Genomic DNA, 24,983 nt, shown 5'->3' with positions numbered 1-24,983 from the left:
CTCATGATGATACCACCCAGGTTTGGTGAAGTTTGGTTCAGGGGGTCTAAAGTTATGGACCCTCAAAATGTAGCCCCATCTACTATTAGCTCCCATTGGAATCAATGGGGGATGGGGCACCCCCTTTGGGGGTCCATAACTTTGGACCCCCTGAACCAAACTTTGCCAAACTTGGGTGGTATCATCAAGAGAGTCTCTTGAAAAATCCCAGAAAATTTGGTGCCACTAGCCTAAAAACTGCCCCCTGGTGGCCGACAAAGTAAAAATCCTAAAATATTTTTTAAAATACACCTCACTCGCGTATAAGTCGAGGCGGGCTTTTTCAGCACAAAAATTTGACTTATATGCGAGTATATTCGGTATATTAATTTCTACTAAGTACAAAAGTCGCATGATTTTAAAGTAAAAACATTTATTAGAGAGCAAACAAAAAAACCCTTACATCACAATTTGCAAAAAAAATACTATGTAAAAACAGTGCAAAACAAGGAATTTATTTGGTTCTGATGGGTTTTCCGGGCTGGCATCTTCAGAGTTGTATCACAGAGGGAAGTCTGTTACACACTGTGGACACTGTGATACACCTCTGAAGATGCCAGCCACAGTTGCGAGCGAAACGTTAGGAACAAGATCCACCAAACCACAATAACACAGTTTGTTTATTTCTATCCCACCCTTCCCAACCAAGGCTGGGCTCAGGGCGGTGTACAAGCATATTTAAAACATTCCATACATAATTCATAAAGCTAACTTGTGCATTCCTAGTATTAAAATGCAAGATGGCAAAACAATTCCAAAAACCTACGCAAACCCCACTCGTCTCACCTTGAACACAATCCCCGTACTTCAGATACTATCCAAGTGTGGGAGAGACTAAGAGGAAGGGACGATATAGACAGGCAACATATTAGTGGCTGAGTGTTATTGCAGGGAAACCAGCAGATGTAACCAGGACACACAAGTGGCCTCAACCAAAGGCCCTGTGGAACATCTCTGTCTTACAGGCCCTGTTGTCAGCTGGAGCCAGGGCAGGAAAAGCCCAAGCTCTGGTCAAGGCCAATCACTGCTCCTGGGGCTATGGTGACCTCAGCGAGTGAGGTGTATTTTAAAAAATATTTTAGGATTTTGGGAAGTTGGGAAGTTGCAGAGCTGGGGCCTGGCTCAGCACCGCCAAGAGGCCCCCACTGGGCTTAACAGACCCACACCACCAAAAAGGGTAGCATAAGTTTGCATTCCCAGTTGCCAGTGTTACACACTGAATGGCTGGGAGCCAGCTGGCTTCACCCCAGCCATGCCTCCACCTCACTGCTAAGCCCTGATATTTTAAAAAAAGGGTTAGACTTAGTTATTCCAGGAATGTTTAATACTCTGAATACATCGATGTCGAATAATGTTCTGGAATCCTTGCTTAGCAGCTGGCATCACGGACTCTTCCCAGAACTGGCAGAATCTTCTATATCCCAGATCTCTGGCATGCTACAGCCAGGCTTCTCACAACACACCACATCCAGCTGAAGAAACGGCACATTTCAGCCAGATGTCCCCCTCCCACAAGACTAGAAATCAGCATCTAAAGTAAAAACATTATCATTCATTTCAGTCATCACTGCAAAGCGCTGATATTCTGCAACTCTCTTCTCGAAGAAATTGGTTTTTCCTTCCAGTGAGATGTTCTCCATAAAGTCAAAGGGGTTTTCAGCTTGAAAGACCTGAGAAGAAGCACAATGGTTGTTAAACCTGAAAGAGTCAATGTACAAGAGGTACAAGATTACTGAGTCAATATACAAGAGGCCTCTAAAACCCAAATTTGTGTCCTCTACCCTTGTTCTCCATTTTTATAAGGATTTTGAGAAAAATCTCTATTAAACTAGCGATGTAGCACTGAGGCAGAAATAAGAAGCAGGGGTGACTGGATCAGCTTTGTCAATTTCACCTGGAGTTTGCCATGTTTACATTCAGGCACACATTTAAAAAGCAGGAATCACTGGATCAGCTTTATCAATTTCATATCTAACTAGTGGTGTAATGTTAAGGCAAAAATACACTATGTCCTCAGTTAGGAGTGAATGAAATTGACAAGGCACTGCTGCAGTAACTATTGTGCATTGTTGCAACTCTAATTTATCAGGAAAATATATTTTGGGGAAGTTGGGGGATTATGTGTTTCCGTTTCTTCAGGTAATGGAGTCTGCTCTAGTAAGTTTTTTTGGCTTCCATTTTGTGTGGGTAATTCTTAGTGGTAAAAATGAAGGCTGAGACATGTGAAAATCCATATTTGATATGGCCATTAGTCAAGGTTAGCTCATATATGATTGTTCAACTGTGTGCGTTCTGAGTGAGTGAAGAACCAGGAGTATCACAACAGCATCTAGTTCCACAAATAAAATGAATAACAAGCTTAGACAGATCAAGAAATTTGCCAGGCACCACTGAACAAAGAAAGAAATAGTCAAGAGATGAACAGCTTGCTTTATCAGCAAATACCTGGCAAATTTCTTGACCCGTCTCAGCTTACCAGCACTCTGATTTAAAAAGGGAAATGGAGTCAGGGTAGTATAGTGATGATACGGTTGAACTTTGAAAAGCTATGGGCTTAAATCCCCAAGTAGCTTTCCAGGAAATCATAGGCAAGTCATTCTCACTCAGTTACCCGATCTCATGCAATTACAGTAATATTACATTTGAGGGAGAGTCCCTTGAGCAGATTGCTATGAACTCCTTGAAAGAAGGGTGAGATAAAAAGATGATGGTTTGGGTTACAAGAGACAAAGAGATATTTGCAAGTGACTATGCAGTTGTGGACAGTATTGAAGTAAATAAAGGGAAAATTCAAAGGATAACCCAAGATCAATGAGCAGCTGTACCTTGGAGAAGCCTAGTTCCAGAAGCAACCGGTCTGCCACAAACTCAATATACCGTTTCATCAGAGTACAATTCATTCCAATCAAGCCAACCGGTAGGGCCTCTGTTAAGAACTCCTGGAAAATTAGGAGAAAAAAATGGATGTTTCAGAAGCCATTAAGATTAACATGTTATTGTGGCCACTTTAAATAGTGTCATGGGCAGACCACCTGCAGGAGCTCACCATACAGAATTGGCAATCTTCACCAGGCCACGGCAAATGTCCACTGAAGTAGCAAACTGTTATTTATACATTGCTTACTCTGTATTAGGTGTTGTATATTAATTAACAGCAGTTAGCAATGTCCTGCCTGCACAGTTAGCAACAGCTCACATAAGAAAGGGGGGGGGGAGATTGCTTTCATAATTGCCTAGTACTTCTGGCACACGCAGACATACACACACACTCTTACACAAAAACTTCCCAGCCTCTACAGAAAGCAGCACAGCTTTATATGCACACCTGTTCAATTTCAACTGCATTGACAATGATTTCTTTGACTCTTTTCTCAGAAGGTTTATTCACTAGATATTGAAACATTAAGCAGGCAAAGTCACAATGGAGACCCTGAAAAAGAAGAGAGGAAATGTTATTAGTTATTAATGTGCATTCCAATTAGTTATTAATATGCATTCCAATATAATTAAGAGGTACACTTCCATTTGGGTACTTTCATACATAACTGGAAAAGAAAACAGTACCAGGAAAAGGGGTAGGGTTTAAGCGTCCTCCCACTGTACCATCTTTCCAACCTGCAACAACTCCCTGTACATGCAAAAATCACCGGAAGCTACAAACGTGGTGCAGGGAGTTAATGTGAAAGACTGGGACCTGGGTTCAAAAAACCTGTCACTAAACTCACTGGACTAGTCACTATCTGAATCTAATCTGCCATACAGGGTTGTTGTAAGGATAAAATGGAGGAAGGGGGAATTTGTATGACACTCTAAGATCCTTGGAGGAAAGGAAGAACAAAAATGTACTAGACCAATAAACTGTTGATTTTTCATTCAAGACAGTTTTGCTGTGACCCCACTTTCATTTTTCATATTTTAAAATAACTGAACCGCAATATGTAACAGGTGAGGGGGAAAAACAAACATATGCTTCCTTTCAAAAACAATTACACTCTCGGGCTGCTTGCTGATACCACACTATTTTAACATACATTATGTATATGGTTCTCCTAGCATCTATCGCTACTTTGTTCTGTTTTGCTTGTAACCACCAAACTGCAACAGTTCTTTAACTGTTTTCTGCCACATATTACTTCATCTCTGCTAATGAGTTCGTTGGAAAAAGTCAGCCCGGGCATCAGTCCTCTTTTCTTGAGCCAAAATATGGCTGCAAAGGCACCAGAGAAGAAGATCCCTTCAACAGCAGCAAAAGCAACCACTCTCTCTCCTGTGACAAAAAGATAAAAGACAAAAGAAACGAGCATTTTAGTCACACAACTCACAAACCCTCCTTCAGTTGCTGAAGAGGACATTTTTGATTCTAGGTTGTAAAGATACAGAACTATATCCAGGAGGGAAAGTTACTGACAAGCTACAGCCTGGACCCAGACCCCAAAGCAACTGTCTAACTCAGTTCTAGCTCAGGGGTGTTAAACATGCGACCCGGGGACCAGATTTGGATGCTTAGAGAGGGCTTATCAGGCCCCTGAGCAAATTGAGGCATCCCACCCCCACTCTTGCTCTGGTCTGGTGAGCCTGCTGAGGGCTCGCCAGTCCAGGCAACCCCCCACTCCAACCTACCCCACCCCACTTCAGGCTCACCTGTCCAGGCAACCCTCCACTCCCAATCTGCCCCAGTGAACCACCACCATCCTGTGCCAATCTGGGCTGGCAAGCCCACTGCAGGCTCGCTAGGTGAGGCAGCCAACCCCCAGTGCCAACCCCCTCCCCCAATGCTGATCTGAGCTAGTGATTCTGCTGTGGGCCTGCCAGCTAAGGCAGCCATTACTGACCTCCCACCCATAATCTGGGCTACGTGAGCCTGAACCTGGGGATCGACAGTCAAGGCAGCCACACACCCCTGTGTTAACCTGGCCTAGCAAGCTAGGGGCTAACTAGCCAAGGCAGCCACCCCCAGACCTGGCCAAGTCACAAATGAGTTGAACACCCCTGGTCTAGATATCTTCACTATGTCAAGTTTTAGTCATGGAGCAACTCATATGCATTTTTTAAAAAAAATTCCTCACCTTGAGCTCTCATTTTTGTTTACAAGATGTTTCCATACATCAAATATTAAATGAAAAATGAAAATACGATTGTTTAAAAAAATAAGGGGAAAAAAATCTGAGTATGGCATGTGTACAATTGGGGGGAAGCGCCTATGGAGATGGGGAGAACTCTCCTCATCTTCACAGGCACCTGGCTGGCTCCACCTGTCTTTGCAAAGCTAGCATCAGCTTTGCAAATTGGGGGGGGGGGGGGTGACAATGGAAATGGGGAGAACCCTGCTGTTCCTCCTGGGCAAACCTGGGATGTTGGGGGGGGGGGTGTAATTTCAGTATTTGATTCAGCCACCATTTCCTGTCCACATCTCTTACCCTGGGAGGATCAGTTTTCTAGAGCCTGTTGTACTTTTTTCGAACAACGGGCTTTATTGCTAGTGATGTTATAAAGCTATAGCAATCAAACTGCTGTTTTTTCTAAGCCCCCAAACAGCCACAGGGAAAATTGCTGTTACAAATGGCTAAGAGAAGGAAAATGGCCAGTGTAGACAGAACTTAGCTTACGCACACTTTCCTGTTCACGCTGCCCAATAACATTCTTGACCAAGCTCTTTCCAAAAACTCTGGAGAAAAGCAGGTTTGGGACAGAGCATACCAAGGATAGGAAAAATATGGACAGGGAATGCAGTTAAGCCATGAGATAATGTGAATACTCCCAAAAAGTGCTGCGTTTTTGTAAATGAAACACAGATAAATCTCTGTATGTAAGCAGCCCAAACATTCAAGGTCCAATTAATTCATGGTCAATAGACTAACACACTGTACATAAAGTCAACCTAGCCCAGCCTCATCTTAAACACACATAGTGGCAATCTGTTATTCAAAGGTCACCTACCGAAAGTAGCTTCCCTGTCTTTTATCCATCTCAGTGCCCAGTCAGCTTTCTTCTTGACACAAGGCAGTGTTTCAACAGCATTGAATAAAAAATCCCTGTCAATCAGAAAATAATCGTCATTATCTGTGATGTAGCATTGTGGCAGTGAGATGAGTTCTTTGCGCATGCACACACACATATACATTCATGCACACTTTGGAGAGTTAATAATTTAATAAAGATAGGCTGGGATGATATAAAAACTCAAGACGAAGCCAAAGCTGTTCCTGATGCACTGGCACCTCTGCAGGGATAACTCAGCTCAGATTCAGCCCACCAGGATTACAGCAGACAAGGGCGTGCCTGTCGCCTCCATCTTCACCACTGCTGGCTGGGTCCAAGTCAAGAAACCCCAAGGGCTCCCAGCACCACTGGGTATTGGATCAGCTTGCTCTGGGCTGCCCACGGCTCTGCAGTGCAGTAGCCTATGGGAAAATCTCATGTTGATTTGAAAGGGCCAGTCCTAACTAAGGCAGGAACACTTTCATGACTATGTCTAGGCGGAGGGGATGTCACCATACAGCTGATTCTGTCCTATTCTAATAGTCAACCTGACAAAGTGTTCTTCTGAAAGTATCCATATATGGTAAAACCATAAGTTCCCACATACTGGAGCACTAGAAAGTGAGCATTTATCAGAACCTACTATCAAACACTAAGTGGAAGAACACCTTGGATAACTCCCAGATCCCAGACTTTGAGCTCCCCGTAATACAAACTGATTAACTAAGAACAGAAGTAACATGGAGGGAAACACCACCAGATAACCTCGTTACTGAAAGAACAAATACCCAGAACATGTTTATATATTTTTTAAGTTGACCAGCCCAGCAAGGAGCTCTGCCATTGTATAACTATCTTTCCCCAAGGGACAACTGAAGTTTGAAACAAACCAGGATCCTTTCTTAAATGTTTGATTTGCACTAATTTCCTGAGCTCCTATCTCATAATTCAGCTAAAGCAACCTTTAAAAGAAAAGATGGCATTTTCCTAAGATGGTAGAGAAAGAGAGAACAATTCAAAGCAGTAAAACATAATCCTAAATTTTTCCCCACATAGGTTAACTACTCTGTAATCATAATCATTTCTTTCATGTCTGCGTACAGTTTAGCTTGAGGTTTAAAAGTTCCAATACCATGCCACGATATACATGGCAAGAATGCCAACCTCAGTCCTGATCTCTATCTGCCTACTCAGTAAACCATGGAAAAGACAGAGATGGTTCAGGTGGTAGAGTTTACACAGAGAGACATTTCACAAATCCTTTACAATGTCATCTCTTCTTGTTTTTGTGGCTATTGCTTTCCAATTCCAGTTTGGAACTAAAACACCAAGCTTGTCACAGCATGAGAAAATCATGAGCAGACAAGCCTTTAGGCACTAGTCAATCCTCAAAAAATATAGTGTAATGACATTCAAATGACAATATTTGGGCAATCTCTGGAAAAAGCTCAGAAGTTATGAGCCAAAGTTATGAGCTAAAGCACATGACCGGCAGAAAAAATTACACAAAATGAAAATACAATTTTCAGAAATCTTCACAGGTCTCAACTTTTTAAAAATTTAGAATCTGGATTACTCCAGTATAGAGAACATATAGCTCAATCAAAGAGACATAGAGCCAACCAAGGTGGCAGGAACCCTATGCAGAGAAAATGCACAAGTCTTCCAGATTGGCTGTTCATAGCACTAATAAAATACTTACGGCAATTACCTTTGCTCAGGGTCCTTAATGTAAGTGTCTATTAACAAACTATACATCTCTGAGTGAACATTTTCTATTAGTATCTGGAAGCCGTAGAAACAGCGAGCCTCTGGAACCTGCACCTCTTGACTAAAACGCTCTACCTGCCAACAAGACAATTCAAACATTCATATATGTTCTCAAAAACTCATCCCTCTATTACCAAGGACTCCCTTCCCCCAGCTTCTTCTCGACTAAACTCACACCTGTGCAATTGCTTCAGGAAAGCTAGTAATGCCTTGAGTCAGAGAAGGGGAGGCCATAGCTCTCCTTAGTCACACCAGCTGGTCAAAACATTGCATGGGAGACTGGTCCACTGATGGGGCATCTGCATATCTACCTGTCTCTGTGAAAGCTCACAAAGTCAGATACCCATTTTGGTCTACCAACAGAAGTGTATGGAGGGGAAATGACACCCAGGGGCCACACCTCCTCTGGGGGTATCCCCACCCTGCCTCTCTGCAGGCCGGCTCCTGCCATCCCCAAAGCCTGCGGAGGGCAAAAGCTGGCCTGCGTGGAGGCCGGGGGGGGGGGCTTGGCAGCAGTGGGGTGGGGCGGCTTGGACCAAGCTGCGCCCTTGCCTTTCTGCAGGCTGGCTCTTGTCGTCCCCAGGATCTGGGGAGGGCAAAAGCCAGCCTGCGTGGAGGCCGGGGGGGGGGGCTTGGCTGTGGTGGCAGGTGGCCCAGGCAGGCACCACGGCCACCCGCCACCGAGCTCTGCTTCCCCACCTCCCTGCGGGGGGGCGGGTAAGCCTTGCGCATGCAGCTAACCAGTGCCGCCTTTTCGCATGTGAGGGGGCGCCCGGTGAAGTGACCAAAAGGCGTGCGCCCAAGGACATGGGTGACATGTCCCTATAGGCCGTATGCCTCTGTCTACCAATGTAATATGGTCAGCAAATGCAAGTCTTCCAGAGCGCAAAATCTCTTTACTATCAAGCTGCCAAGTAGGACTGATAACTCCGAATGAACTTGTCTGAATATCCCCAGCAGCTTGCCTCAGCCATGGATGAAGCATCCAGCCTGCCAGACCATTTTGCCCACCCAGGATATTCTCCTGCCTGGATGTATCATGTAGCAGTACAGTTATCATGTAGTGAATATGAACTAAGGAAATACACCCTTAGAATATCCACCCTGCTTGAATACCCAAAGTATGGATATTATAACAAAGCTGGCACACTTATCAACACTATATAGCTACTTGACGTGTAAAATGTCAAAATCTCACCAGATTTTCATTCACTATTCCATCACTGGCTGCAAAAAAAGCCAAGATATGTGAAATGAAGTACTTTTCTTCTGGTTTCAGCTTGTTCCAGTGAGGGAGATCCTTTGATAAATCAACCTTTGTACAGAATAAGATAATCTACATTGTCGTGCAATGTTAACACCAAGTCAAAATAAACTGCTGTTTGAAATGCATGCATAATTCCCACTGTTTTCAAATGCTGTGGGGATTTTTCCTCAGGTGAAACGCAGCATGCCCCCATTTTATTGAGGAGCTCATACGTGAAGTTGTACTCTTACCAAGCATGGTTTGTGGGGCTTTCATTTTAAGCTGGAGTTATGATAAACCTCCTTTGCTCTGACTTAAAGGTGCTACAGCAGCCATTCTCAACCAGGGTTCCATGGTACCCTGGGGTGCCGTGAGCATGTCCCAGAGGTACCGCGGCAACACTACTGCCCCCCCTCATTTTTGTGGTGTCTCCCACCGGCGCCAGCAAGGACATGGAGCTGGCCCATGGGACAGGGCCTGCCACAAGGTCAGCAGCCACCCCCCCACCCCCCCAGTGCTTCCCTTCACCCTGGGAGGGGAAGGTGGGGTGTGTGGCAAGCAGGGGCAATGGGAGGGGAAGGTGGAGGGTGGCAGCAGGGGTACCGTGAGATATGAAGAGTGAGGTCAAGGGTACCCTGACCTCAAAAAGGTTGGAGAACACTGTGCTACAGTCATGGGCAGAGTCAGTCTGGAGGGAAGGGGACAGAACTTAACACCACCTTCAAAATCACAGTACTTCTCCACCAATGGGGGGGGGGGGGCAGAAGGAACTGGTGTAGAGACAGCAGTTCTGTCCTGCCTGCCTCGAACCTTTTCTCTGCTGCTTCTCTTGAGAGCGCACAGATGAAGCAGTTTCCAATTAGGTCAAGAGCACATACATGGCTTTTTCACAGCTGAATGCATTATAGCTTTGGAAAGAGCAGCTGGTGGTATAACCAGAAGGGAAGCCCCCTTTATGGAGGAGCTGGTACTTTGAGAAACACACAACCCAGCATGTTACTCACTTCTTCTGCTGTCCAGAAGGAAGCTTGCGCTTTCTTGTACATTTTCCATATGTCAGGATACTGGATTGGGAAAATGACAAATCGGCGGGGATTTTTTCTTAAGAGAGGTTCCTCATTTGACTTAAACCCATTTTCAGCAGCATCAGGAGAAAATCTCTAAAGCAAGAGCATAAAGTCAAATGATATGTCATCCTTCTAGATCACCCTGTTCCTTCTTTTATCTCTGCCTAAGAAAATATCTGAATCCCAGTAAGATCCATACATTCAAACCAATGCATTATACAGATCATTCTCTGCTATGCTTAACAGAAAAACTCTGTGGGGATTAATCTGACTGGGAGGTGTCAGGCCAAAGTCCAGGTTGCCTGTGACTCTTCTAAACTACAATCTCTTGTCCTACTTAAGACATATCTTGGAGTTTAAACCACTTTTTTCTGAAACTTTCAGGTATGGCTAGAAGTTGGAACTCTCTGTTTACTAATGCCAACAAGCCACAACACCACAGCAAGCTATTTGTCAGGTCTGAGTGTCTGCCTACTGTGATAATATATAACATTAATGGTCAAAACAAATGTCAGATGGAAATGCTTCTTGTATTTGTTGAACTAGGAGTCTGCCTGGTTACCCTATTTTCTATTAGTTAGCTCCACAGTACAGCTGCATCTGATCTGATCAATTAATATTCCCCAAAATTAGTTTTATTGCAAGACCTATTCAGATTCTTACACACTCAAACCTCTCTGGCAATAATTCCCCAGGAATTATTATGAGTCTGCTGCAATAAAAACAAACGGCAGTCAAGTGACATGTTTTACATCTGTGTGTGTGTGTGTTTGTGCGCGCGCTATATTCTGAGCCCAGTTTATGCAAAACCTCCCATCAGATATTTTCGGCGTGTTTACTGGGAAGTCAGCTCGAAGTGACCCCGAGGGGTTAACTCTCCTCCCACATACGCCTCAGCCTGATGCGCTTCCACTGCGCCAGCATCTTCTCCAGCTCGTTTTTCTCCGTTCAAAAACGGAGCACCGGCTGCCCCCGCCCCCGCCCCCAGCGACGGCGTCAAGGAGAGTCGACCTCCTCCCTCCAATGGCGGCGCCGCCCGCTCACTCACCTCCTCGCCCTCCGGCCTAGCAGCTCCGCCAGACTCGCAGCAAGCCCGGTGCTCGCCCATGGTGCCAGGGCAGGCCGCAACCGGCAACGGAGAGGAGCGCCAACACACTACAATCGGCCCCGCCGGAACTGCAAGCGCGGCGGCTTCGGAGCAGGCCTCGGCCCTGGTGGTGGGGGTGCTGCTGGTCGAGGGGGCGGGGCGGATTTGCAAACCATGCGGCGGCGGCGGAGCCCCTTGGGCGGGCCGTGAGCTGCTCAAACAGAAACCTTTTCTGCACCTGCTGGCGCGGAGGAGGGGCAGGAATCTTCACACAACAGAGAAAGAGAAAATGCGCCTATTTGTCGTCATGCAAACTTAGGCTAGAATAGATATTGGTCTTTAAGGTGCCACTGGACTACTGTTTTACTCCACACGCGCAGTTTCCTACGTGAGGCTACACAAGAAAGGCCAGAGTACCTCAGCGTGATAAATGAGAAATGTGTTTTCTACTAGGAATGGAGAAGTCTTAAGGGAGGGTGCTTGTGGCAGGACAAGATAAGACTGCTGGTTGACTAGGCTGAAGAGCCTAGGTTTGTATCAGATTGTACTGTTGAGCATGCTTAGTAGGCTAATACATATTAACTTCTACTCTGAGGACAAACTGTATTACAATGAACATACAGGAGGAATATGGGAAGTGGCCACATGTTCAGGGAGAACATGTAAATAGGCGGAGCAGAAGGATGTTACTCTTAAGTACCCTTAGCCAATGGGTGAACAGAAAGGGTATGGAGATATTTATTTATTATTTAAACTTTTATACCACCCCATCCCCAAAGGGCTCTGGGCGGTGTACAACACAAATCTCAGTACAAATAAATATAGTTAAAACCTTTAAAAACAGCAGTAAGATAATAAGAGGCGTCCAAAAAACCCTGATTTTAAATCCTCCCCAAGAGGGAGGGAGCGGCGAGTCCCATTAAATAGAAGGACCCAGATGTTAAGAGCTAAAAAAAAAAAGGATACTGTTTTGCATTAGAATGGATGCTTAGTATGAGGGTGAAATAGGGTTGCACTTAACTGTTCATCAAGGGATCTTCTGTGCAGGCACACATGGGTTGCACATTTAACTTGTGAGCATCTCTAGAAAGATCAGCTTCGTGGAACATTCCATGCTTCTGCTCCGAAGCTGGAGCCAATTCCCACCAAATGGTCTCCTGGCAGAGGGTAGGGAGTACTTCTCCCACATTTCTGCTGTCACTGCTGTGGAGCAGCAGATGGTCCCGTGCGCAGCAGGGAAAGGAGGGAAGGATGTGCCCCTGTCCAGAAGATCACTTGATGGACAACAGCTACAAGTAACTGCAACCTGGTTTTCATCTTTGTGGCTTCTGTGCAATGTCACATGGGAGAGTAGCAGGCTCACTTACCAAAGAGGTGGGTGTATGACTGCTGACCGAAGGGATGGAAGAACTGCTCTCCCAACAGCTGCCTCATTCTTGGAGTTCCACTCCATTGGGCCTGATGATCATAAAAGGTGTTGACCAGGTTGCCACCCTGCAGATGATCTCGCAGCTCAATGTTAGGGCTAAAAACAGCCGAGGAAGCTTGTGCCCTGGTGAAATGGGCTTGGAGCTGCACAGGAGGGTCTAACTTTTGCCCTGTTGTGTGCTAGCTTGATAGCAGAGGTCACCCACATAAAAAAGAGATGGAGGTGAAACAGCCTTCCTTTGTTTGGAACTCTAAAACAAATGAAGAGGTTGTCTTTCCTGAATGATGCTGTGTGATGTAAATTTGAAAAAAAAATACTAATGCTCTACAAATGTCTAATGAGCGCAGTGCTCTTTCAGCAATAGATTTCAGTTGTGGGACAAAATAGGCAGTATTATGTCCTGAGAGACATGGTATTTGGATACAACTTTGAGAAGCATGTCTAAACTGAAGGATCACTTCATTTCCATGAAATTTTGTGAATGAAGGGAACCCATTTCTCCTGAAGATCTCATTGTCAGACTATGAGGGGACTATATGGAAGAGCTTAAATGTTAAAAACATTATGAAGTGGTCCCAGGCCTCACTAATTCTTTGAGAATGTGGTCTCTGAAGCTTCTGCCATTTGGAAACATTTCCATCAACTCCCTAGATCAGCTGTATTTACATTCTTCCAAGGCAGCCCTATGAAATTCATGGTGCACTGATCGTTTCCCAGAAATGGGCACCAGGTAGTTAGAGGCACTGATGACGCCAGATGACACATAGGAAAACTGGGTCAAAAATAAATACATTGTAGTAATCTTTTTTTCAAAGAGAACAGTAATCAATATGTCAAGCATGAAGCTACACATGGCTCTCTGCGCACATGGCATTTTTGGCTTTGTAGAGGGACATTATAAACATATTTGAAAGTGATGCAATCATACCTGAAAGTAACAATATTCAACTATCATTGGCAACAGACAATATAAATGTTCATTTTTATTGCCCTATCATCTCTGGTGAAACAGGCTTTGATTTCTGAAGCACTATAGAAATATACCAACTCCCAACCAGAGACCACATAATGGAACAGAAATATCTGCAATATTTGCAACCTTGATATTTCTGAAAAGCTATTAACTCAAAACAACCATTTGCCCTTTTGTTACAAGCAGCCTGCAACATTCCAAGCTAGACTGATCATCACAGCCAAATTCTCACTTGAATCTAAAACTAAACTCTGCCATCTCAGACAAGGACACTTGTCTCACATTTTATCCTGTCATCAGGTATATTTGCTTAGGTATTACACCATTGCCTGCTCCCCCACCCCCACCCAAATGCGTTTGGCATTATGTGCTATGAGGAGAATCACTTGTATATGATCTCTGCTTGATTCCAAAGTTCGCTTTGTCTGGTCAGTTACAAAAACTGTCCATTCAAACTTCTCAGAAACAAATAGTATTGAAAGAATCTACACAATTTATCTCTCACATACTTAACACTTCTGTATTCACTGATCTTTCTTTCCTTGACTCCCTCGGTATATTTTCTTGGAGTTTTTTTCGCAGTGAAGAGCCGTTGGAAATATTGTGCAGAACTATAGGCAGCTTACCAAATCCAGGCAACCAACGAAAATCATCCACTGTAAAGAAGCCACTCCCTTAAAACACTTAGATGTCCCATTTATTTCACTCTGAGTCTACGCCAAACAAGATGCAGGGTAACAACACATCAGATCAACACCTTAATTGATCAACCTTTGTAAGGTTACATTCATTAGCCACCATCTTGCATAGCTCTGAATTTGCAATTTAATACTGTCATTTCAGTAAGAGTTATACTAAGGCGGATTCAGCATGGGCCAAAAACAGTGGCGTGAAATCGGTGTAAAATGGTTTAAAACGGTGTAATAGGGTTTACACCTTTTTCACGCCGCTGTTTTTGGTCCATGCGGAATCCGCCTCAGTCTTTTGGGCTTTTAATGATTCCTGGAAAAGTTTTAGAGTTACGTATAGCTTGCTTAATTTAATTTATACCCTGCCCTTCTCTCCAACAGAAACCCAAAGCAGATGACATTGTTCTCCCTTCCATTTAATCCTCACAACAACCCTGTGAGATAGGTCAGGCTGAGAACAGTGACTGGTTCAAGTCACCCAGCAAGCTTTCATGGCAGAGTGGGCATTCAAACCTGGATCTTCCAGATTTTAATCCGACATTCCAACCACTACACCATACTGGTTTTCTAATCACTGCTGCAATTGGGGAAAATATCTTTTAAAATAATCCCAGTAGGTGAAAAAATGCATAAGGACCACAAAGGATGTATAACAATTTCACCAGTTTTTTTCCAAGAGAACAAGACAGTCTTCAGCTAAAAATCCCAGCATTTGCATAGGATCAACCAGCATACCTTTGAGAGGTGCAGATCCCCCTCCCCATATGAGCGAGTGTTATTTGTTACTAAAGGGCCAGCCAGTGAGTGACTGCTTTCCCTGAGCCTGATCCGAGATGTACCTCCCAGCAAAAAGCTGGCATTCAAGAGGATGGCAAACTCTGAAGAAAAGAGTGGGACTTTTCACGTGAACTGGAGGCACTAAGATATCAGTGTGATACCCCATAAAGAATCTATAGCAAGGGAGAAAGATGCCTTTGAAATGCTGGTCCCCCCCCCCCCCAATTTATGAAGCACAGAGCACAGCAAGAGTTCTAAATAGTGAGATATGAAGGAGCAGTAATTTATATCTCCCACTGCAGCTATTTATATCTCCCACTGCAGCTAAGCACCGGATTGGAGAGTCCTGGGCTTCATGGAAATGAGTGCTTTGGAATACATTTCTTGCCAAAGCTGGAAGATGAGCATAAAAAAAAAAGTTACTCTTTCCAGACTTTCTCGATGCTTTTGTCATTATAGTATATAAACTTCTGACTACTGTGAGAGAAGCGGATATATTTCATATTCTTACCAATGATACAAACATTACACTTTAATAGCTATTATATTATAAACTGCTTCCCCTTCTTCCCCACAACAGCAAGCAGTATTAGGGTGCTAAATTCCCCCCCCCCCCCAAAAAAAACCCTCTTTCCTAGTTCAAGTAGAAGGATCTGAGTTATGGCAGAGCTCATAGCGGCCAGAATGAAAGAATAAATAAAGGAGCAGGGCATACTTAAGTCCTGTGCTCAGTTTTAAATTTAGCAAGTCACAATAAAACACCCTTCAGTCTCTCTCTCTCTTTCGTACACACACACACACACACATGCTGATTGAGGTTTTGCAAATTCTTATTAGATTTAAATTGCCTCTGTCAAAACTAAAAATCATATTATGGTATCTGCTCACATTACTAAAGCTTGCTTTAATGACCACTGGGGGGAAAACCAGGTAATAGAAGCAAAAAAATTATGTGCATATCAGGCAAACAGGGAAAATGGTGTTTGATCATATCTTACAATTATGGTTTGTACAGACCTCACAGTGGAAGGCTGCCTATTCCCCACCAGTCCCCACCCCCCACCCCCCATTATCCAGCTAGTGAGATCAAAGATCTGTGGTTCAAAGAGCCAAGTATCTTGATGGAGGTATTAAACCCTCTTACAAGCCAGACGGCTCAGTAACATCTGAAGCATGGACTAACAAGAAACCCAGATCAGTTTAGAAACCAAACAAAAATTTTAAAAAGCCTCAAAGTTAGCTGTAAAACAAGCCCCATGAATCAGCAAATGGAAACATTTACAGAAACTGCATCTGCAATTTTTTGCAAACTTTGGGTGAAAATCAACAAAACTCAAATTTTCCTACAAAACTTTTTTCTGCCACATATTAAAAGAAACTAGCTTAAGTCAGACAGTTAATGCGGTGTACAATTTTAATAAACATTTCTTATTAAAAGCTTGATGCTGTTCAAATATACAGAGTAAAGCTATTTATATAGCTACATATACATCTCGAGTCAATGACTACAGCATAAATCATTCTAACTTTCCCTTTTGGTTAGAGTGTCAGAAAACGTTTAAGTGTGTATATGTGTAATTGTTAAGCTACTGTAAAGGGCTTGCTTATTGTGTTGTCTATTCTGTGATTGTTGTTAAAACAGTTATATGTTATATACAGAATCATACATATAACATATGTATATGCTATATATACACAGGTTATATATAACAGTACTTTACAATTTACACAGCCTTTTTTGTAAGAGGGCACTGGAGGAGATTAACCTTTTTAAGCCTCAATACCTCTGTGAGGTAGGTAGCTATCATTATTTTACAGAATATAATAGGCTCAGAGACACGAAGCAACTTGCCAGAAGCCAGTGGCAGACTCGGGAGAAGAATGCAAAATTCTTTGCTAAAAAAAAAATCATTGCCGCCTCTGTTGTTAGGCATGGAAGGGCTGTCCTTGGGGTCGCTAACTGTTCCATCGGAACATGCAGAAGAAAACCCAACTTTTAAAAAAGGGCCCAGGGGTAATTTTTGCAGGTATTTAAAAAATAAATCCGGCACAGTCTGCTTTTAAAGGGGAGGAACAGTTTTCAGAGTCTGCCACGTGGAGGTTAGCATTGTGATCCGAGAGCTCCAGAGTTAGACATTCTACAAAACCCCCAAACCATTATTTTTAAGCTAAGGCAGGAAGGGAAAATGCTTTGGAGAGAAGAGAGGAAAGAATGTTCCACTTTGGCAGAAATTGAGGCAAGTTTTCAATAATGTGCACTTTCCCCATGCCAAGAACCCAGTGAATCGGTGAGATTACTACTAATCGTCATGACAGAGTTCCAGTCTAGCATCTAGCCATGAGACAGTGAACAAGCTATTTCTAAGAGTCTCCCTTTGATATAAAATTTTAGTACTTGACAAACGGAATCCTAATATACTGAAGTACAACAGGACTCTTAAAAAAGGAAACCCTTTAATACAAAAGTGAGCATTCTGCACACACATTGCAATGCATTTGGCAAAAAAAATTTTTTTGTGTGCTAGTTAAATAAACTACATTGCCAACCATCCACACAGTCTGGAGAGAAGAAAGAATTTGCAAGGCCCAGGCAATTAAGGGTTTTCTGCTAACTGTAAAATGTGGGCTGAACTGTTTGTTTTGATTGTAGATGAGAATGACCTTTTATCCATTTATGAAACTTACAGCGGTTTAGTGCACGAGTGGTGCGCAGTGATAACTAAAAATATACAGGCTACATAAATAAACACTATTGTTTCTTCAGTCTGACTTTGTACTTTGTCTGTAATTTATTAAAAACTGTAACAAGATACTTAAAAAAGGCTAGATACAAAAGTAGTTAAGCCGCTCACGAACATTAAATTTCTTCAAAATGTACCTTCAAATAATCATGATCTTATAAACATTTTACAGTTACCAGGCGGTGCCTAGGCTGAGAGCTCCCACAGCCTGAGACACAGCAGAACAAGGTTCCGGGTTTTGAGTTGGAAATGGAACAACTTCCTGACCGACTGCTCAAGGAAAAAGGGATACAAAAGTGTTGATTGTGAAGGATTAAATACTGTGCATTGGCTTCCTTGTTATATACAAAAAGACCCTCACTAACGTATACAGATTACATGCAAAATCATTAGTGGTGGTATCTCATGTGCCAGAGTCCAATGCAACCAGACCAAAAAAAATTGCAATGGCAGTGGTTTTTGTAAGCAAACATGAATGATTTTCAACTCAGCTCTGAACTGGCAAGAACTTTTTACAAGTTCAATATACATGATGCACAACTGCAGCCAACCACAAAATTAAACACCTTTTTTAAAAAAAGTTAAAATAAAACACAAAACATACTTCATCTTTTATTTTGAAATTCCCTACTCCCTCTATACAAGAGCCTTTGCTGAAACACCTTCCACAAAGGCAAGCAGTGAATTTTTTTTAGAACATTTTACATATTTGCCCCCCTCAGCCCAAAAAAATAAAATAAAAATAAAAGCTAAATCACAGTGTAATTTATATTGTTCTGCTGTCATCTTTGGCTGGAGTCTGGCCAAGAAGTTGCCGCCTAGCAAATGGGTACAGTCTAACATTGCTAGAGCACCTCTGGCCCATGGGTACAAATTTATTAGAGGAATGTTGTATTTAATCACTGAAGTACCAGCAGGAAGAGCATGACAGCATTAACTTTCATAAACTTTTATAGACAAATGGAAAAATCTACAAAAACTAGCTAGTAATATTACACAGCAATACACACTTTTTCAAAAAATACTCTACACAAAACCAAAATTTTTGGTCTTAATGGCGAGTAGTAACTTTTGTTTGAGAATCTGCTTCGAAGAATAGAGTGGGACATAAAGGCGAGAAATGCAAGTGTTTGCTGTGGGAAGGTGTTGGTCATCTGGCGGCCTTATTGTGATGGAAGGCATGGGCTGAAATCCTTCCTCGCTAGCAGGCAAGGACGGGCTTGAGGTCCAGAAATAAACCTAAGGGACAGATAAAAAGTAAGCTGTTAACAACTTTCACAAACACCCAAGTTTTGTAAAGTGACAATTCCCTTGTGCCTAACATCTTACAAATTTTAATAGTGTTACGGCAGAGGGTAATCATTTCAAATATCTTAATGTACTGTCGGGCTGTGTGGCTGTGATCTGGTAGATCTTGTTCCTAATGTTTCGCCTGCATCTGTGGCTGTCATCTTCAGAGGATCTCAGTGTTACACACAGTGTCCAGAATTCTCTCTGTGATACACTCTGAAGATGCCAGCCACAGATGCAGGCAAAACATTAGGAACAAGATCTACCAGACCACGGCCACACAGCCCGGAAAACCCACAACAACCAGTTGAATCCAGCCATCATCATCATCATCATTATTATTATTATTATTATTATTATTATTATTATTATTATTATTATTATTATTATTATTATTATTATTATTAGAATTTTTTATACCGCCCCATCCCCAGGGGCTCTAGGCGGTGTACAACAAAACTAATACAACAAAATCAGGAGCGAACAATAATTAAAACAACAACAATCCATAAGGCTCCATCATTAAAACATACTAAAACATACTAAATTTTTGTTAAAACAGCGGTAATCATAATAAAAAGGCGCCCGGTAACTCCTTACTCTTAAAACCCTCCCCTAGGGAGTAGCCGGACTCCTCCATAGGAGGATAGTCTGGGTGTAAACGAGCAGGGGCGCCATACTCAATATAGATTTACTCCAAAGGCCCGGCGGAACAACTCAGTCTTACAGGCCCTGCGGAACTCACCAAGATCCCGCAGGGCCCAGACAGCTGGAGGGAGAGTGTTCCACCAGGCCAGGGCCAGGGCCGTAAAGGTCCTGGCCCGCGTGGAGGCCAGCCGCATCATAGAGGGGCCAGGGACCACCAGTAAGTTTGCCTCAGCTGAACGTAGAGCCTTCTCACAATACAACAAAGCTAAAGCTTCCTTCACTGTGTGAAAATAGCTCCTTGGATTCAGCCCAAACTGAGCTAGTGTATCTACTTTTTCAAGTGGAAGAATCGAGCACCCTGACCCAGCAGATAACAAATCAGCCTTACAAATCTGGCCAAGAGAAAAAGTACTTACTAGATCTTGCCTCTCCGTCATACTCATCTTCTCAACTATGGACCAAAACCAGCGCTTAAACTGCAAAAGCTTCTCAGCATTTTCTCCTGTTTCAGAATAAAAGAGCAGACAGTTCACAGCACCTTTTTTTTACACAGATCAGCAATTTATGCAACACAAAATATACAGTTGTACAAAAGGCAACACTTCACTATATTCTACAATTTTAATGAAGACTGCAGAGGAGAGGAAGCCAAGCATGTAAGGACTAATATCAGCAAATGAACGGTACAGCTAAATCATAGTTTCAATTAAGCAGGCAGAGAGGTTTCACTTGGGGAGAAACATCATCTTCTGAAATGTGCCATGTCCTCTCACCATTTGGTGTGAAAATTTTCTGATATGCAAGTATTATGGAAGCTTATGGTAAGTTAACACTTGTCTTAACTGGTTCACAAGTAAGCATACAAAAGAGATAGTATGATCCTGAAACACTGAAATTAACAAAGGATTTCATACCTGACTCGTCATTGAAAGAAGTGAAACTGATTAGCATTTGCACATTGACTTCACCACAGCCATTTACTAGCAGTCTGAAATCTTCTGCTGTCAAGTCTTCTAAAGAATTCTTTGGAAGGACATCCAGCAAACCTTTCCTCATTGCCTGAAAGAATCATGAGAATTACAGTTTCAACATCCACAACTACGAGCTGGCTGGCAATAAGATGTGCAATGGGGTGTTTACCAAATTGCAGGATGGTCAATTACAGTAGTGCTATCCTTAAACCTTTGCCTGTCCCACCCTAGAAGGCATCACTTCTTCCTTCAGCAACCAGGGAATCTGTCCTGGGCTGTGAGAGAGAAAGTGCAAGTCTGAATGCTGGATGGCTTCTTTATTTCTTAGCAGATAGGTTGGGGTAGTATTAACATAGGACTGATTAGCTGGGCCGTGAGTCTCTCTGCTTGTTGCATGTAGCCATTCTCCATTGCCAGTGGAGAGGTCACCTTGAGGGGCCAGGAAGTTCCTGTGCAATTAGTCATTTGTTTGAGTTAAACACAAGAACACATACTTTTTATTTCCTTTCTAAAAAAGGTCCCAACTTCATCGGTACAACCTCCCATGAATGCCATGAATCACAACTGAGAAGAAAATACAGCTCAACTAGTAATCTGCTATTAATCATAGTTTGGAGCAGAATCCAATCATGGTACATCTCATTAAAAGTTAAGATATATCATCTTACATTATTAATGTGAATTTTGTAACTTCCCTTCCTTCTCCCAGAAAGGCTAAAGTGACTGAAAAATTCAGTCTCAACTCTCAGGTGAATGAAATTCCATAAAAAAACAAGCCAAACTTCAAGGTAGTGGGCCAGAAAGAAAGAGGTCTCTTTCCTCCAGAAAGTAAACAGAAACTATCCCACCTAGAATATGTTCAAACCCAGAATGAATGTTTTTGTGTTTACTGGGAACTCTCCTGTTAATCATTCCCCACCCAAAAACGGCTTACACAGAAATCAAGTTCATAGTCATGTATCTAAATGTATAATTCTACACAGATCATGCAGCAATAAAAAGCAACCAATACATCCATGGTAAAAAAAAAGTCACATCACTTACATGTAGAGGCTGTTCTGCAACTACTAACATTCTGTGTTCTGCATATTTTCGGACATATTCATAAACGTTTTGTGGAGTGACTGGTATATTTACACCATTAGATATAAGTTCAACCTGGTGAAAATATTACAAAACAGCAGTGTTGGGTTTTTTTTAAGAAATAAGATTAGGATATACAGTACACCTACATTTAAATCTTGTTGACTCATGTTTCTAATTTGCTGTTTAAAATTATTAAAACACCCGTGCAGCTGGTTATGAATTGTTCAAGCAGTGCTTACCTGTCCTCCACCTTCCTCTTTGCACAGATCTATTGCAAATGCCAAGTCCATTGCTGCAAAAACAGCATCGGCATCTGTACTTTGGGAAGCAAGGATAAGTTGCCGCAAGCTCTCGTACATCACGGGGTCAAAAAACGCAAAATCATGCCAGTTAACCTGAAAATAAAAAACACAGCCTTCAGGGATAAAAACTGTCAAGGAACTAAAAAGTCTGTTGTCTGCTTATGAAATAGTCACACTACTAATCAGTCTGCTATTAATTTCCAAATACTGTGTCCATGCTACAAAATGAGTTAGGACTTAGATAAATCGAAGGCACCCCATCCTTTGATAATCAAAATGGCTCATTTCAGACATCACACCAAAGTATGGCTAAAGAAGCTTAACTATGGTTTGGCATAATTGTCTGTATTGAAAAAACATAGTTTGATCAGTCAACAAAGCTAGAATCAGAAACAGTAGTTTGAAACAACTTTACGAGTTGCGTGACTTAACCACTGAGGTTTGAGGTCAGGGTTGAAATACTATGGTGTTTTACGAGTATAGTTCAGGATATACATGAAGTCAGTACAAATTGTAGTAATTGTAGTTATTGTCTTATTTTGAACACGCTTTATAAAATGAAGAAATGACTGCTCTTTACGATAATACAGATATGTTCCACTGCTGTGCATTTCCTTGCTCCTCAACTCGCTCAGAGCACAATTAAAGGTTCCTGACTTGGGAAAACTGCAAAAAAAAATTCCAGTTTGCAGAGACACCTGAATGCAGACACCTGGGCAAACTGGAGTTTGTTTCCTCTACAGAAATTGAATTTTGAGAGAAGGGGAAAAAACGGAAAGGTGTGCATGGGCATGACAAAATGCATGTTTGCGGTGATGTATAAATACATGTTTGCGGTTTGCGGTGATGTATAAATACAGTCAATGGCTTTCTACCACTTTTAAAATGTCAAGACATTTTCATCATTTCACTATGTCATTCTATGCCATAAGAAAATGTAGCAATCTTTCCCCTTGGCTATTTATGAAAGAAGGATCCAATCTGGCAAGGCAAATATTGTTCTCTGATCAATTGTGAACTTGTCTTAAAATGTAGAGCATGTTCCACAAATTGTGTCTTCCTGCACCTCTTTCACCACACTATTATCCTTCTCTACTGCTGAAATGAACCAGGCAACTGAGTCTTTTACTGGGAAGATTTGTGTCCAGGAGGTCCAGTGGTAAATGAACAGCTTATAGGCCATACAGCTTCCAAATATGCTCAGGCTAAGACAATGTTCTCCAGCAGGGGTAACCAATCATACTAAGACTGTGGGCACTTTTAGAACTTTAAGAACACTGACAGAACATTGCTGTTTCCAAAGGTAAAGATGATGGCTCCTGGGTTTTTCCTGTGAAGCACCTCCTTCTCCTATGAGGCAGAGGAAAGCCAGGATTGGCTATATACACTGGGGAAGAAGCAACTGGGCATCAGGAGTCCCATTGCTGAGTGTGATTGTGCCCACAGGTGCCATGCTGGGGATCACTGCTCTCCTGTCCACACAAGTGGGAAAAGAGGGGATACATGCCAGTGCAGAGAGGTAAATTGTGCCAGTATCCCATAAAGACAGTCTTTGCTGTGCTGCAATACTTTCAAATAACAGAGAGTTTGTCTGATTATTTTGACCAGATTAACGTACACGTAATCTTGATTCAGTGAATTTTTAAAAATGTGCAATGCAATTAAACTCCCATAGTAATACATACCTTTCTGCCAAGGAGCACCTTGATTACATGCCGATTTAATGTGATTGGACAAAGTTCATTCTGAAGTAAGCACAACCCTAGAATTCTGAGAAGCAACAGAGAAGGTTTATTGTACAAAAAAGAAATGCTGAAAATGAGAAATCTTAATGGAAATTGCTGTAATTGCATATTATTCTAAGTATCTGACCAATGATCGTGGGGGCAGACATGCATTTTCACATTTCACTCAAAACAGTAATATCCAAAAGCTAGAGAATACTTCACCTGCCAATATTTCTGAAACAATTTAACCTGGCTTCCGTGTTTTTGCCAGGCCTGGGAGTATAGAAACCACGCTTTCCAGGTTGATAGAATAGCGGCGCATTGTCGTCACCATCATCAGTATCATCTAATTCCATATCCACTACGCTGCGACTGGAACCGTGCCGTTTTCTATTTTCCTTTTAGGGGGAAGAAAAACAGAAAAAGAGGGTGTTAAATTCTGTTTTATTTAAGCAACTTGAAATCTTCTTCAAAGCTAAAAAAGTTCTGTATTAAATTTAGAAACATCAAAATCATGCAGACAACTGCTTTTGTTTTAATTTTTAAACTTAAACCAGAAAGGTTGGTCAGGTCATGCTTTTCATATGGTGTTTTGTGTCCTTGGAGCTTTTGCTGTTGTTTTAAAGTGGCCTTGAGTCTGAGTTAGGAAATATCTGAAGATTGGGGGGGGGGGGGGCGGGGGGTGAAGCCTGTGGATGCAGAGCTTGGAGAGGAAAAGGACACCAGCAGGGATAGGATGCCATACAGTTCAAGTTTCAAAGCATCTGTTTTCTGCAGGAAAACTGATCACTGTAGCCTAGAGAATCAGTTGTAATTCTGGAAGATCTCCAGGCTCTATCTGGAGGATGGCAACCCTCATTTTCCCCACCTTTTTTATTTCTTCAACATACGAAAGAACAAAAATAAACATTAACGCTTCCATATACACCCCTTCCACATCAATACAAAACAAGAATATGAAATTAAAGAAAGAAAAATAACCAAATAATGACTTCCCGCTTTCTCATTGTTGAATTCTAATCCATTCTAGGTTCATGTATCTATTTAAAATAGAACTATTTATAATTTCTAATATTCTAATATTTCAATCTGCTGTTTTCTTTTAGATCTCAAATCCTGCAATAATTTCTCTGGCAACCCTAGTGTGAGAAGATAAGGCCAA

The 24,983-nt window shown here is 42.3% G+C and overlaps 2 protein-coding genes across 9 annotated transcripts in view; both read right to left on the bottom strand.

Moving 5' to 3' along the window:
- Positions 1-1,270: 1,270 nt before the first annotated feature.
- RRM2B (ribonucleotide reductase regulatory TP53 inducible subunit M2B) lies at positions 1,271-11,362 on the bottom strand. Its single transcript, XM_048508348.1, has 9 exons — positions 11,150-11,362; positions 10,039-10,194; positions 8,987-9,103; positions 7,730-7,863; positions 5,977-6,071; positions 4,173-4,306; positions 3,365-3,469; positions 2,865-2,978; positions 1,271-1,709 (listed from the first exon to the last, which is right to left on the bottom strand). Exons 1-9 carry the CDS (start codon positions 11,207-11,209, stop codon positions 1,557-1,559), a joined length of 1,068 nt encoding a protein of 355 aa, XP_048364305.1. The 5' UTR covers positions 11,210-11,362; the 3' UTR covers positions 1,271-1,556.
- Positions 11,363-16,452: 5,090 nt separating this feature from the next.
- UBR5 (ubiquitin protein ligase E3 component n-recognin 5) overlaps positions 16,453-24,983 on the bottom strand; it is an 85,581-nt gene continuing 77,050 nt past the window's right edge. For all 8 annotated transcript variants that reach the window (XM_048507414.1, XM_048507412.1, XM_048507411.1 and 5 more), the window contains 7 exons: positions 24,044-24,219; positions 23,780-23,864; positions 22,032-22,187; positions 21,751-21,864; positions 20,650-20,794; positions 20,152-20,237; positions 16,453-19,036 (listed from right to left, as the gene is read on the bottom strand). In XM_048507414.1, coding sequence (XP_048363371.1) covers positions 18,824-19,036; positions 20,152-20,237; positions 20,650-20,794; positions 21,751-21,864; positions 22,032-22,187; positions 23,780-23,864; positions 24,044-24,219 — 975 coding nt within the window. In that variant the 3' untranslated portion in view covers positions 16,453-18,823. The remainder of the gene's footprint in view (positions 19,037-20,151; positions 20,238-20,649; positions 20,795-21,750; positions 21,865-22,031; positions 22,188-23,779; positions 23,865-24,043; positions 24,220-24,983) is intronic.

This window comes from Sphaerodactylus townsendi, linkage group LG09, assembly GCF_021028975.2.
Source record: "Sphaerodactylus townsendi isolate TG3544 linkage group LG09, MPM_Stown_v2.3, whole genome shotgun sequence".
Classification (NCBI taxonomy): Eukaryota; Metazoa; Chordata; class Lepidosauria; order Squamata; family Sphaerodactylidae; genus Sphaerodactylus; species Sphaerodactylus townsendi.
This window is presented reverse-complemented; position numbering and strand designations above follow the sequence as displayed.